Source organism: Marasmius oreades, chromosome 5 (genome assembly GCF_018924745.1).
Source record: "Marasmius oreades isolate 03SP1 chromosome 5, whole genome shotgun sequence".
Taxonomy (NCBI): domain Eukaryota; kingdom Fungi; phylum Basidiomycota; class Agaricomycetes; order Agaricales; family Marasmiaceae; genus Marasmius; species Marasmius oreades.
The window spans coordinates 522,584-537,395 of NC_057327.1; the positions used below are offsets into that span (position 1 = coordinate 522,584).

Consider the following 14,812-nt stretch of genomic DNA (forward strand, 5'->3'; position numbering starts at 1 on the left):
GGGCAAGCAATTCTTGGGACTTATGTAGTGACTTCGGAGATGATTCTGAGCCGGACGAGTAGCGCGGACTTACTACTAGTGAGACCTATACATTCTTAGCTTTTGTACTGTCTGTATTTATTAACGAGAACCCTGAGTCGGCACATAAGATGATGTTGAGGAAGCAGTTAAACAGCTATAATTAGCGTCGTAGCAGGTACTATTGGGCCTTAAGTGATCTCGCAGCTATGTATACGACGCGTTTCACATTATGGGTAAGATTTCCCCTCCTCGTTTTAATTCAACGTGTCACATTTTCTTATCAAATCCCTTGAAATTCTCACTCCAAATTTGCTCCAATTTATAACAGTTTTTCTGTGATACGATGCGCTTTACCCTCCGACCCAAAGCATCAGCCAGCATACTTACTTGATCTCACCAAGTGAACCCCGACGTCCTCAGCATTCACCTTGTTGCTGCTACGCCATGTGCTTCCGCCTCTCTCTCCAGAAGCAAACACCTCTGTCAACACATCGTGGTCTACTGTGCTCTTTCCCTGCGTTCTGAGAACGATTCATCTGGTCCCGAAGAAGTCAAAATTGGGTCTTCTAGGACAAGTACAAGTCCAAAGAGAGGGAGCTGATTTTCGGATCACACCCCGCGCACTGGAGGCTGCACGTCGTGGATTCCACATCTACGTCAACCTGACGAATGACCTAGAGATGGGTGAAATAAACATGGCGAAGAAGAAAGGTCTAGAGCGGGCTTCGACGGGATCGGGAGGTGCATTAGAGGAAGTTGAACATACCACCGGTGACACAACCGGTGAGGACTGAAACTCAAGGTAGAGAATGAAGGGAAAGAGAAGTGATGGACCCTTGGAACCGGGGGGAAAGATTCGGAAGAGAAAGAGAAAGAGAAAGAGAGAAAACCAACGTAAGGGAAGAGTCTGTTTCTCGTCCTGAGCCTCCTCGCTCTAGGAGTGCGTTGTTTCTATCGTTTTAGCGTAACCGGCTGATACTGAACACTTCATGGCTCCAGATCATTTCAAGTCGGCACCCGGAACTCAATCCTGAGTTGCTTAAGAATCCTCCCACCGTTTCTCCAGGTTACAATTCTCCAGGTTACACTCGCAACATTTCGAACCCTCAGCTCCTCAGCAACCTTACTCTCGTGCTGCCATACCAAAGCTGGGAGGTTTTCTTGCTCCTCCCAATGCAACTGGTGGTCTACACGTTTCCGAACCAGTCTAACGGTCAGAACTCCATTACTTTGCGAGCCACGAGGTCCATGTGCTCTCTCGTCAGAATAGGCAGCCGGAATCAACTAAAGGCCCAGGAGAGATGATTGACGTAGAGACAAAAGTCAAGAAGGAAGAGGAGGCCAAGAGGAAGGCCAAGAAGAAGGAGAAGGCGCCAAGGAGAAGAAGGTCAAGCAGAAGAGACACGGACCTGGCTGCCAGTCCCAATGTAGCTGCAGAGAAAGGTTAATGCCTGGGCAAACGAAGTGCTGCTTGCTCGGGTTAGGCCTTCCTTCTGCGCTGAGACAACCCACCGTACAATCTGGGTCCACAACTTTGTCGATTGGTGCCAACACAGATACCGCAATCAATCGCCTTTCCGTCGAAAGCGCGATGATGCTCGCAAGCTCTGGACAATTATGGTTCTACAGCGACCTCCACCATGTCGTCTGGTTCGTCAATGCATTGGTAAACGAATAACCCCGAACGTCGTAGACAGTAGTTCTTAACGTTTCTTTAGAGGCCGTATCGTCGAGTTGGCGACCAACTGCTACAGGTGCCACGTCCTTCAAAAAGCGCTTGATTGCGAGGAAGAAATTCGTTTTCTAATCGTCTCCGAGTTGCTGTTGGGAGATCCAACGCAGACGCTGGTGAACAAGCATGCCAGTCACGTTTGGAGCAAGGTGAGAGACTGTCCCTGCGAAAGCTCACCTATATGTCACGATATCTGATATCCCTTTCAGATTATGGAGTTATCCTGGACTCCTCCTGCTCCTCCCATTTCTGCCTATGTGAACAAGTCTCTTCGGGGCAAGTGGGCTGCTCTGGCCTGCCACGAAACGGGTTCCTTAGTTGTTCAGGTAAGCTGTTTCGGTCGATTATTCTTTCCATCATCATTTACCCTGATCGGTTGGTGTATCTCTAGCATGCTTTTGAGAATCTTGAAGACCACGCCAAGGATGATATCGTCGATGAGTTGTTGAGTCAAGGTCCCGCGGTGTTCAGCGAGGTCAGAGCAAACCCAAAAGCTTCTCTGTCAAATTTTGGTATAAAAAGGCTCGGAGACTAAAACCCAAATCTCAACTATTTCCTCTTCGTTACCTCTTTCCTTTCAACCACCATCAACCCCCTTTGTTTTGTTCACTCTTTCCCCGTTGTCGTCGCCATCATCAACATCCTCGAGCTCAACGTGACGGTTCATGTCTACGGACACTCTTCCAATGCCTTCACCGCTCTCTTCCATGCTCGACGATCAGCACGCTCGTCAACGCCACCTAAATACAGCACCTCCTGCTAATGCTACGACCGCCGCTTCAATCTGGGCTCCTCAACCTCAGCCGTCTGAGACGACGTGGCCTCGTACACTCGACTCTTTCTCCAGAGTTGTAGCTGAACGCGAAGAGCCTAATCATCCGCAACAGCAGGAGCAGCAGTGTCAGGTTTCCGTGCGCCCAGAGTTGCACCACTCCTCGAGCATGCCTTCGCCGGGTCATCCTCTTGTGACTCGCGAAGATGTCTTCGGTCCAGCGCCTCCTCAGGCCAAGGATATGAGGTTTCCTTATCAGCAACATCAGCAGCAGCCACCCACGAAGGAAATCGGCGTCATTGGTGATGGTAGGAAGACGATTACGCCTGAACTGGATAATTCGGTAGCTATATGCGCTTTTTCTCGTCCACATCGTGTTGACTTTTCCTTCTCTATTCTTTTCAGCACGTAGAGCAGCTACTTCGTACTTTAAACCTCAATTCGCCCGAGCCTTACCATCTCAAACAAAAGCCTTCTTTGCTCAATCTCCACCTTGATCAATCAGCATCTCGTTCGCCCGATTTCTCACCAATTTCCATCTCTTCCACTCTTCCTACTCCTACAGACCTTTCTCCCGCACGTTCGTTCGTTGAAAACGGCAGCTACAAGCAATACGTTGGCCTCAACTCGCCGACCAACCTCGTTTCAGCAGCTCGCCCTGGTGCTAATGCATATCTAGCTCAGCAGCACGCTTTGATTTACGACCCACCTTCCCCCACTCGTACAGGGAACAATTACTCTACCTCCTACGCTAATAATGCCAACGGGGCGCGACCAATCTCTCAGACGTCCGGTGCCGCGAATTGCATTCATTCCCCTGACGCGTCTTCTTATTCTCACTTGCTTAAAACGTTCATGGAGCAGCAATCTCCTACTACGAGCGCCTCCAATAACATGTTTCTTTCCTATTCTCCATTTACCAATCATTCAGCCGCTCTCGCTTTAGCATCCGCCAACATTAACCAGAAGCTTTTCAGCATCAGTGAATCTCCAACCAACGCTGTACCGGCTCAACTCCAAACAAGCCTTCGCCGTACATCAGGTTCGGTCGAGGGCTCTCTTCCTTCATTTAGCAATACCAATCACATGGCAGATTCGCTCTCTCGAGGTTTAGCTGGTGCGGCCTTACCTTCAGAGTGGGCGTCAATGCAAATTCCTCCCCAGGTGTTGCAGCATCAAGCTATGCTCGCTCATCAGCAGCAGCACCAGACGACGGCTGCCTCACTCCAGTCGTATCAACATCAGCAGCAAGCTCAGGTTGATGGCTCGATTGGACTTGGTTTGCCTTTGGGCGAATGGCAAAGGATGGTTGAGGACGGGAGACTTCCGCCTTCCATCAGTCATAACGGCGGGTCGAATGCCATATCATCAGCGGGTGGAGCAGTAGGACTCGGAATTGTCGGTTATGGAAGCGCAGCCAGTTCTGGTACGGGAACGGTTCATAGTAGCTTGAGCGGTGGTGGAATTGAAGACTCTATTCACGCACCTCAGCATCTCAGATCACTTTCGTATGTCTTCGTCTTATCACTTTGCTTTCGATGAACTGATTATTCGCCTTTATCAGATCTTGCGCCTCTCCATATCCTAGCACATATCCCAGCGGCCAACAGCAACAGCAGCAGCAATCTCTTCCATCGGAGTCTCAGGCCACTTCTCACACCAACTCTCATCAGAGGCACTCCACTCAAGGCAGTCCTAGGGACTCGCATGAACCTCTTCAACCCATCAATTTCTTGTCTTTACTTCATCCTTCGAGTTCGCCGCCGTATCATTCCTTCGTCGCTAGGATTATCAAGAACAGCGACCAACAGGCCAGGTAACATTTGGATTATCATATCGATGACCGGCACTAACAATGGGTATCGTCTTTAGCATCTTTCTGCAACAAGAACTGAAGGTCGCCGATGCGACTGAGCGAAGCAAGATTGTGGATGCGATTTGTGTGCGAGGTTACGAGATGATGGCTCATCGGTGAGTGCTCAATATACTCGCTCCTACTGTTTCAGGGTTCTGACTAGTGCTTAGGTTCGGTAATTGGGCGGTACAGCGATGCCTCGAAGCTGCCTCGACAGCTGAGGAGAGGAAGAAGATTGTCTCGTGTATGAGGTTCGTGGCCTCAGATTTTCTTCATCTCCTTCTCTTCGCTATTATTTACGGTTCTTGACGTTTCTTTAGAGGCCGTATCGTCGAGTTGGCGACCAACTGCTACAGGTGCCACGTCCTTCAAAAAGCGCTTGATTGCGAGGAAGAAATTCGTTTTCTAATCGTCTCCGAGTTGCTGTTGGGAGATCCAACGCAGACGCTGGTGAACAAGCATGCCAGTCACGTTTGGAGCAAGGTGAGAGACTGTCCCTGCGAAAGTTCACCTATATGTCACGATATCTGATATCCCTTTCAGATTATGGAGTTATCCTGGACTCCTCCTGCTCCTGACACCTCCTTCCCGCTTGCTGTTTATAAAGTTCGCTTGTTTGCATGTCCCAACATTAAGCCATCTCGTGCTGCTTTCGTTGAGAGCCAAACCTCGACTACAACACCGTTCCCCGAATAACGAATTTTCCGTGGAGGAGATGCCGACTAGCTAGCTCGTTTCAGGTCACGCCAACATTCAGAAGGTCCAGGACGACGTCTTGAAGCTGTGGAGCATCGTCAGTTTTCAACCGACCCTCGTCGGTGCTGCCGAAGCTATGAATAACTCAGTAGTCATGGACCCGCACGGACGTTTCGAGGGATCGGGTCAAGAGATTGCGAGGTAATGAGAGAGAGCATCTGTGGACACAAGAACCGTCTGCTGGTCTCACGAAGGAGATTAGACAGCATCTGAAGTCACATTTCGGTAGCCTGGAGGCAGCAAGCGGTTCGGTACTCGCACTATGGAACTCGGTGAAAAGCAATGTAGGGCTACTTTCGAACGATCAAATTGGTGAAGTTTGCAGGCAGAGTACGAAGTAGGCAGCTGGAGACAATCTACTGGTGAGTTGCTGTTTCCTGTTTTCAATCCCTCTTACATTCCGCCTGACTTACTGCCAGAATTCGTTTGTACCAGCGTAGTACTTAGTAAGTCCTTTCCATTCGTTCATTACTTCGTCGCTTACATTTCAATCTTAGTTCAACGTTTTGAACTTACTTGTCGGTGAGTTACTGTTTCCTGCTTTCAATCCCTCTTACGTTCCGCCTGACTTACTGCCAGAATTCGTTTGTACCTGCGTATTACTTAGTAAGTCCTTTCCATTCGTTCATTACTTCGTCGCTTACATCCAATCATAGTTCAACGCTTTGAACTTACTTGCCGGTGAGTCGGGGTTTCCTGTTTCTAAGTACTTTACATTTTCATTTGCTTGACTTAGTTCAACCACCGTTCAACATTCAAGCTTCCGGACCTCCGATGAACAACGAAGGTAAGTAACTATTTGCGTCGAGAATTACTCACAGATGTCCTCCGATAGATCGAATTCTTGACATCCTTTCAAAGGGTTCCCCCAGACCAGATGGTCCGGGCTACCTTTATGCCTATTTTATCGTCGACGCAACATCCCCCCCCAACACTATAATGGTCAAGGTCGGCGCCAGTAACGACTGGAAGCGGAGGATGGGGGAGTGGAGGCGGCGCTGTCGAGGCGAAGAGCAGGTCTGGCTCATCCAGATCCCCGCTCGACTTCGCTTTCTTTCAGGTGCGTCTATGTATTGAATATCCGACTTTAACTTACATTTTCATTCTTTTAGAGGCAATCGCTCACACCCTCCTCGACGAAGAAGCCATCGCACGTCCAGTTGTCAATTGTCGATACTGTGAGTGACTCAATTTCTTCGCTCTCCTTTCGCCAACCTCTTTCTAAGGTGGGTCTCGTCACAACGAGAAATTCCTGATGGAGGTTGAGGATCCATATGCATCTAACGCCGAAGAAACAGTCACTGAGATCATTGAGGAGGCGATACAAAGGGTTAATTCGTACTTAGACTTGTAAAAAGTATTATCTTACTAACATTTACTTCTGTAAACCAGCGGATTCCATTCGAAATTGGAACCGGGACTACTTGGCAAGTTTTATTCTCATTCTCTTGACCAAAACTCACTGAATGACTTACAGGCCTACCTGTTCAACCTGCGCACTTCAGACCCCACGTTAAAGCAAGTTCAAGCCTGGTATTTAATTCCCCTCGTTCGATACACCGCTGATCTTGACTTCAGTTGCTTATTTATCGGTGATAAGAATCCGATCACGTTCAATCAATTTTGTTCTCAATTAAATGGTGTAGTTCAATTCATTTATTCTCAACTCAATTCCTTGTTATCAATTACACTACCAAAACTGGCCCATGTCGTACATATCCCATAAACTCAATACAGTATATAATGAATATATGTTGACCATGCCGTATTAATGCCGTAACACAGAGCGAAGTACATAAGATTAGTCACATCAGTCCTAGGCCGCAGACATGCTTGTAACAGGTCCTCCCTTCTCTCAAATAGGCAGCGAGAATAGCGATCTTGAGCAAGATCATACCACAAGTCGGCCCCTTCCCTCCAGGGCTGAACGAATGCTTGGTACCATGGGCGGTTCAGATGTTGCGGTCGATGTTCTTGAGCTATCTGAGCCTGATTCAGATACCCTGACGAACTCCAGAACATCTTTTCAGGAAACTCGGATCATCAGCGAGAGGACACATTATCGTTCAGGCCTCCCCGAGTCCTCAGGCAGATCCACCGCTTGCTCTAGTGCAGGATGTCGAGCCTGGACTCCTGCGGTAAACGGAACCATCATCTTCCCATCTTCCCCGCCAGTGTCGTCGATGAGTATGGCGACCTTGTTGATGATGAGATCATGGAGGACCATACGAAGAAGTCGTTCGATTTCACTGGGAAGCTGAACAAGCTCAACGAGTCTGGAGCTTCAGATCGACGAAGCTTCGTGGAACAACTGGAGGATGCATTTAAGACACCGACAAAAATTGATCTTCGTTGCGATTTCGCTGTGACCGGACTTCATACCGATGTTCCACCCCTTCCGCCTTTGCCATCCACGCTCAAGATCCGATATGCTGTTGAACTGGGAGCGCACCGCCGTAAACCCATAAACCACAAGCTCACCAGATGAATTGAAGAGGCGAGCGGTTTGTGAGCGCCCGCCGGGCTGACTTTTGATCGTTTTTGGGGTACAGGTGTATCCACGGGTCCGATTAGGGTTCTGGTTGTTCTGGATATACGTCGATAAACAGTTGTTGGAAAGACCAGGTTCGTTGCGAGAGGAAGAGTGAGTTTATCGAATTTGAATTTTGGAAACTTCAGATTAACTCAACCGTTGCTTTTAGTTTCGATACTGAAATGCCAGTGGAGTGTGGCGACGAATTTTGGGATCAAAAGCGTTTCCGCATCTCATCTCCAACCAACCCATGACAAAACCTCAAAGATCTCCTCGTTTGTTTCTCGTCAGGTTGTACTACCCGATGCTTTTTTACGTGAAATTATAGTTTTAAAAAATAAATAACCATATAATTGCCACTGTGTTCCATGCAATGTTCCACGTTCAGCGTCTGAGCTCAGCTGATTAGTTGTATTTTGTAAACTGATTTCAATTGGAATTCAGGAATCGCGACATACCCTCACAGAAAAAGGCTTGCTTGTGCAACTATCATTGTGGTCAAGAAACTGTTGAATAAATAGTCGTTAGATATATTGGAAGGTGCAGAAAGCATATTGCCATGTTGGCTCAATTGGTAGAGCGCATGGCACTAATATGGAATGTCAGATTTGTCGTTCCACACTTCTTGAGGTGAGGGTTCGAATCCCTCACATGGCGCATTTATTTTACGTTCTCATTTTCCTCGTTACGGTTAACGCCTGCCAGTTTAAACTCCGACAAGAAAGTTCCCACCCGGTAACGTGTCTTAAATAGTTAAGAGATCCTTTGATGTCTAGATTAATTCCTTCGAGACCGAACTTTGATCCGAGCACATAAAATCAAGCCATTGACCTCTTAGTGGTGATCTTCACTGAAATACGTGTTTTTAGTCGCATTTGAGGCTATATATGGAAAATCTATCCCGAACTTATTATTCTACACATGCATAAGCCCTATTCTGGGGCACCAAATCGGGAGTTGAGGCTGTGTGGGTGAATGGAAAGTTTTGGTGCACGGAAGGTCATCCGACGCGCGCGTTGGAAAAGTCGTTCCACGAAATCGCCAATCTTTCGCTTAGTAAGCCGACAAGACCTTGGCCGCAGTGGGTGCCTACCAGTTACAGGCTGGTTCATATTATGATATATATACGTGCTACTTTATATTGTGTCGATCTATCTGTATGTGTAGCTAGAGTTAGACCACATATACATTCATTCACACGATTTAATGTGGAGTGTACGTAGGAAATATCAATGCAGATAAGCTAGTACATTTAATAATACTGCGAGATAGGATGAGATCAACTTGCAATATTGGTTGGGGCAACTGAGTTGAACTGCTGTAATATTATATATACAGTAGTTCAACTCAATTGAGCTCAACCCAGAAGTTCAACTGTATGCATGTTGAACTCCCTCAAGTTCAACTTTGTGTATGTTGAACTCCCTCAAGTTCAACTTTGTGTATGTTGAACTCCCTCAAGTTCAAATCTGGAGTTTATTCAACCCAGAAGTTGAGTACTGAAGCATGAAATAATATTTTTTTACCAAAGCGATCTGGAGCCTAAGAGAGGAAGGTGATATAGAATGTGTGTTGCCTCCCCACTTACCATAACGGGTTATGTGTTGACTAATTTCCCTACCAGTAGAGATTGCACAGCCACATCCAAAAATGGTAAGTACACCAAAGGCCCACGCGCGGGTGTAACACAATCAAAATCAGTAACATCAGCCTTCGTTCGCTCTAATACTCTTTAACAATGATACTACTCACAATTATAACGTAGCATTTTGTATTAACTGTCTTAATTATTCTTAGTTACTAGTATATTAGTATTAGTATACAAACCGATGTCGTCATTAACTTAGCAGTATATTGAGGGTTGAACTGCGGAGTTTTCAACTAAAGGTTGAGCTCACTAGGTCAACTTGCAGTTGAACTGTACTATTTAAGTTTAATGTTACTCTAGTATTACATGTACTGTTCTAGTTCAATATGTCTCAAACCACAGTTTGAATATTTGCGCTTCGAAGCGATTTACTCTCAACTAACCTCGTCCTGCTGTAGACGCACCGGCATCCCGACTAATCGTTGACGCGAAGACAAATCATTATAAATCGGTAAAATGCTGTATAGCTTGATGAACATAGATTGTGCAGCCGTAGTATGACGAAGTAAGGAGGCTAGGGAACCTAATTGAGGATGTGCGTGAATAAAGCTTACTCTACAAGAGAGGAAAAACAGGAAGACATGGACTACAATGGTAAAGTCAAAACTAGACACATAAATACGTGGCAAGACATAGGAAAGATAGAGGAATACAACAGAAGGAAACCGCAAAAACCGTATAGTGGACAATCACTTCCTCAACATCAACATAGCTGTGACCAACACTCCCGCTAGACCTCCTACCACACCGACCACAGACCATTGAGTGTACTTCTCAAAGTGTTCTTGTAGAGTCCCGGTAGATCCAGGTTGAACGCCTGTCACTTGGCCAAAGAACGAATACAATACGATCCCACCGACGAATGCGATCACCGAGTATACAAGAAGAGCGAGCGGGAGCGACAAAATGACTATGCGCCTCTACATTCCGGGGTTCCAGAATCAAAATATGTTACACAGTATATGGTGGGGTACGACTCACGGAATGAACCAACATTCCCTCTCCGGATGCACCAACATTAGGGATAGTTCCATAGCCGGGCGCATAACCGCTGAAGGCCAAAGAGGTGAAAGACCTTTCCAAATCCGACTTGTACTTGAAAACCGCGACGACAGTGGCGATCATCGAGAATGTGGCCAATAAGGCGGCTACGAGACCCACGACACGAGAGATCGCATCCAGACCAGGGAGAGAAAGGAAGGTCACCGAGGCGCTCAGAATGATGGCGGCCTGGTAGCGTAAAAATTCAGCGAAAGGCGGCAAGGGTCGAAAGGGAGAAGCATACCACCAAACAAGTACATGCGCCAATGACCAGCATAGGCACAGCTGCACCTTTTAACACATTCATACTTCCACCCTCTTCGTCCAAGAACCGATGTGGGTGCATTCTGTTCAAGAATATATACGGAATACCCAGAAAGACGAGTGACAGTACAAAGTCAAGAATCCTTCTATGCAGCGGGGTCGGCGGGGTCGGATGAACAACGTATCGTTTAGTATTTGCCACGTCTTGAGGGAAGGGCTTATGAGGGCGGAACGTTGCTTGGCGCCAATGAACTGTGTTCAGATCATGAGACATGTTCAGAAACGATTATGTCGGTACGCACTGGATCTCAACAAAACTCTGGCGACAACCCTCGTATGGACGAAGCTCTGAATACCCGAGTTCGAGGGGTCATTCCGCATATCTTGAACCCTCCAAGTCAGTCATCGCATGAGAAAAGATGGTTGTCAATGTGAACCCACCACCGAACGACTTCAAGTGATCCAATAACTGTTTACACTCATCCGGAGTGAAGGGAGCACTTCGTCCATCTACAGGCTTTAACGAACGATCTAGACGTCGTTGATTTCAGTCGATGCGTTTCAGAAAAGGGAGGAAGATAACGAACCACTCCAAGTCCAGTTTAGGATATCCATAGCGTCCTTCCTCGCGTTCGTAGGAAGAGATGTATGTGCTGGATGATCTTCCATGTACGACCAGAAACGGTATTCTGCATCAAGGGCTGTCCAAAGATGAACTGTATAAATAAGTGAAGAGACGGTAATATAGGGAAAAACACACCATCGTCAACATTGCCTCGAGGTTGTCCATCACTCGACTCCGATTCGACCAGCACCCTACGAGTCTTGTGTTCCACCCAAAACCTCTCAAACCGAGTAGGTTCCTGAGCTTCCTCCTCGGATGCAATCGATTTTCCCTTTCCTTTAGCTTTCGCTTTCTTCCCCTTCTTCCCCTTCCCCGTACTCTTCTTTTTCTTATCACCTTCGCCAGGAACTTCTCGCAGCCATAACTCCCACCCAGGCTCGGCGCTACTCGTACGATTATTCCAGACTGCTGTAGCAAACCCGGCATTCAGATACCGATTAACCTCATCAGCCTTTCCTGGTTTCCTCAAATCCCCATCGACCACTACCCGCCGTGTAGCATGCACATAATACACTCCACCATCGGGAAGTGAAAACTCGATGAACCCAAGGTATGATAAACGGTGTTGAAAAGTATATTCGTGAGGTTGACCATGAGATCCGTGAAGATGATGGTCTTGGTGATAATTTGTAGCGTGGCCATTGTTATGCGAATAGTAATCGTTTGTCGAAGCGATTGACGATGTGTCCATGGGAGAGACACTGATGACATGGGGATTAGACGTTTGCATATGTGAATCTTCTCCAGTGGCCATGTAGCCTCCACGGTTGTGCTTTCGAGGTAGTGCAGGGGGAACACGTAGTAGAGGTTTGTGTTCCCTGTTGTTTGATGGGTAAGAACTCGGCCAATAGATATTAAACGACATGGTACATACTCTGCAAGATATCCATCCCTGCCCGCAAGACTGGCCATGGATGGAACGTCCTTGACGGAGCTAAATCGTGTGCGCGATTAGAATCGTACTTTGACACGAGAGAAATGATTCACGTACCGACCAGGAACTACCTCTTCAAACGAAGGTAAAGGATATTCGACTACTGTCACTTGCGGATGTGCGTGAACCCTGAATAGGAGAGAACAGTGTAGAAAACAAAAACCGGTCAATCTTCCGATACGGAGACGAGGTCAAAATTTCCTTACTGATGTCGATCGGCGAAAGGGTTATCCAACGGTCTAGCAGGCAATTATATATCAGCCAAAAAGAGCAGGAAACCTATCGGGTTACACGTACTCTGCGCTAGCAGCATGACCGTTCCCAACATCCTTCATCCGGTCTTGGCCCCATTGGTCCTGAGTATACACGACAGGTATCGGGATAGGCATTGACCTGAACGGGTCAGTGATTTCTCCGCGAGCCGTCTCAGGAGTGGCCTCCGCTTGAGGCATGGAAACTGGAACGTTGTGCGGCATGTTCCCATCACTGGTCTGCAGTGGTTCCTGGGGTAGCACTGGAACTGAAGCTGGAACGGCGATGGGTTGGACGATGGGTTTTGGCATGACTTCCACTTCCGTCGCTGCGTCCTGGGTCTGCTGTGCTGGTGGGTCGTTGGGAACAATGAGTGGAGCAGGTGGGGATGTGGCAGGTACGTAAAATACATTCGTGTTCTCTGCATCTGCTGCCGTTCCTCGGGGCTTGGGTGTGGTTTGAGATGACAGAACATCTCCTGCAGCTTCGTTCTCTTTCTCCCTTCCGCTCGCACCAATCGTGTTCCTCTGGATAGCTTCATGTAATGACTCGGCTCTCGAGTCGGACGGCTGAATAAATGAAGTCGGATGATAGGGAGCTGTGGTGATAGTGAAGTATGAAGGATCATCGACGGCAGTTCTTAGTTCAGGAGAAACGTTATCAGGTTTCAAGGGCTCCATGGCAGTCGGAAGAGGGTCCGAGAATCCAAATGAAGGTGGATTGGCAGGTTCTACTTCCTCCACCGTAACACGTTGGGGTTGAGCCGACTCCTCAAAGCGCTTGAGAATACTCTCGTTGCTTTGGTTAAACTTGAACGACATTGACATTGAATCGGGCTCGTCAACGAATGCCCCAGGTCCAGAGCTAGTTGTCTGATCAAAGAACGCGGGTTCCCCCTCTTCCTTCTGTTGTGGCTTCTCTTCCTTCGAGTCGGGCTCCTCCCCTTGCTTTGGTTGCTGTTGCCCCCAAGCTTCCACTTCCGGGCGAATCTCGTTCGATAACGGTGAACTAACACTGATCGCAGTCGCTTTCGAACTTTGCTGAGCATTCACGTCCTCATCAGCTGCAGCCGATTCTCGCAAAGGTGACTCAGCGATAGGGCTCGGCACGGATGATGCAGCGACTGACTGTGGATGCGGATTTGATGCCTGGGTTTGGTTCTGGACTAGCGGCGGGGACGGCGCTACGTCAACGCTAGGTCTCCTACTGCTACTGCCGCCAACAGCTGCCCCGCTCCCACTAGTATCGGACGATGAAGAATTGATAGATCCCCTTCGGAACATCTGAGCCAGCTTTGGCTCTTTGTGTTCTTTGTGTTCTTTGTGTTCTTTGTGCTCCTTGCTCTCGTGAGAACCAATGACAGGGACGAGGGTAGATGACGTCCTGCGCATCACAGAACCCACTCGAGAACGAAAGGTCTGCTTCTTTTCGGGGCTTGGAGAGCTCATGTAAAGAAATGAGGGTGGTAGTAACCAATGAGATGGACAGGGCTGAGTTGGCGAGTGTTGGTTGGGGGGGAAGAGAGAGAGACGGAAATGTGTTGCACAGTCCAGGGTTCCTTATCATATAAGGGGAACGTGGCAGGATTGCCTGCAGTATTTAGCATGTTCGCCTTTCGTATCAGAAAGTAAAATGATTCATGAGTGGAAGGGCAGTCTGACGTGCATGAAGTGGCCACGTTCCATTTGTACTTTCAATTGCTCTGAAAAGAGTAGATGAATCAAAGCCCGTTGAAAACGTGTAACAAAGACCATAGACATACGATTAGTGCGCTATCTACCTCCCTTTGGCACAGCTGTTAAGATGGAAAGCCAGCCATTTGGATAACTTGTGAGTTCCACGCGTGTTGGAGTACCCCACATGACACGTAAAGAGCCTCGTTGAAAAGGTGTGTTCGGTTTTGTTGGACTACTGTCCTACGCGGATCTCATCCAATTCAGTGATTCTAAGGAGGCGAGTGAAATGTCGTCCGACTATTTGTCTGTCGCAGGGGCGGATTGCTGATGTGCTAAGTGGCTATGCAAGTAAAAACAGGAAACGAGGCATCGTGAATACCATCATTCAGAAGTGTGAATATATACTCACATTGATCTTCGTATTCAATATTCAGCTCTTCTTTTCACAATCTCTCCAGCCATCCCCGGACCAATCTCATGTCCACTCACCAAGAAGGCCCATATATACACCATCGTCATGGCCAGATAAAAATATTCATAGAGATTGTTCCCGTAGCAGGCATGAAATGCGAGAAATATTGTACCAGAGTTACTACTGAGTGGCACTGGGGCACTGGTGATCACGATGGTGTGGGTGAGAAAAACGTTGCACGCGGCTCGACGCACGTTCAAATTGTCCCCTCAGGCTCGCCTGCGATATTGT

At 47.7% G+C, this 14,812-nt stretch overlaps 1 protein-coding gene across 1 annotated transcript; it reads right to left on the reverse strand.

Annotated features, from left to right (window-relative positions):
• Positions 1 to 9,746: 9,746 nt before the first annotated feature.
• E1B28_008230 (uncharacterized protein) lies at positions 9,747 to 14,756 on the reverse strand. The gene is made up of 13 exons (XM_043153013.1): positions 14,519 to 14,756; positions 14,196 to 14,449; positions 12,479 to 14,135; positions 12,388 to 12,420; positions 12,239 to 12,310; positions 12,122 to 12,181; positions 11,383 to 12,065; positions 11,210 to 11,323; positions 11,064 to 11,153; positions 10,925 to 11,005; positions 10,603 to 10,874; positions 10,299 to 10,547; positions 9,747 to 10,237 (listed from the first exon to the last, which is right to left on the reverse strand). Exons 3-13 carry the CDS (start codon positions 13,879 to 13,881, stop codon positions 10,007 to 10,009), a joined length of 3,288 nt encoding a protein of 1,095 aa, XP_043008296.1. The 5' UTR covers positions 13,882 to 14,135; positions 14,196 to 14,449; positions 14,519 to 14,756; the 3' UTR covers positions 9,747 to 10,006.
• Positions 14,757 to 14,812: the final 56 nt, after the last annotated feature.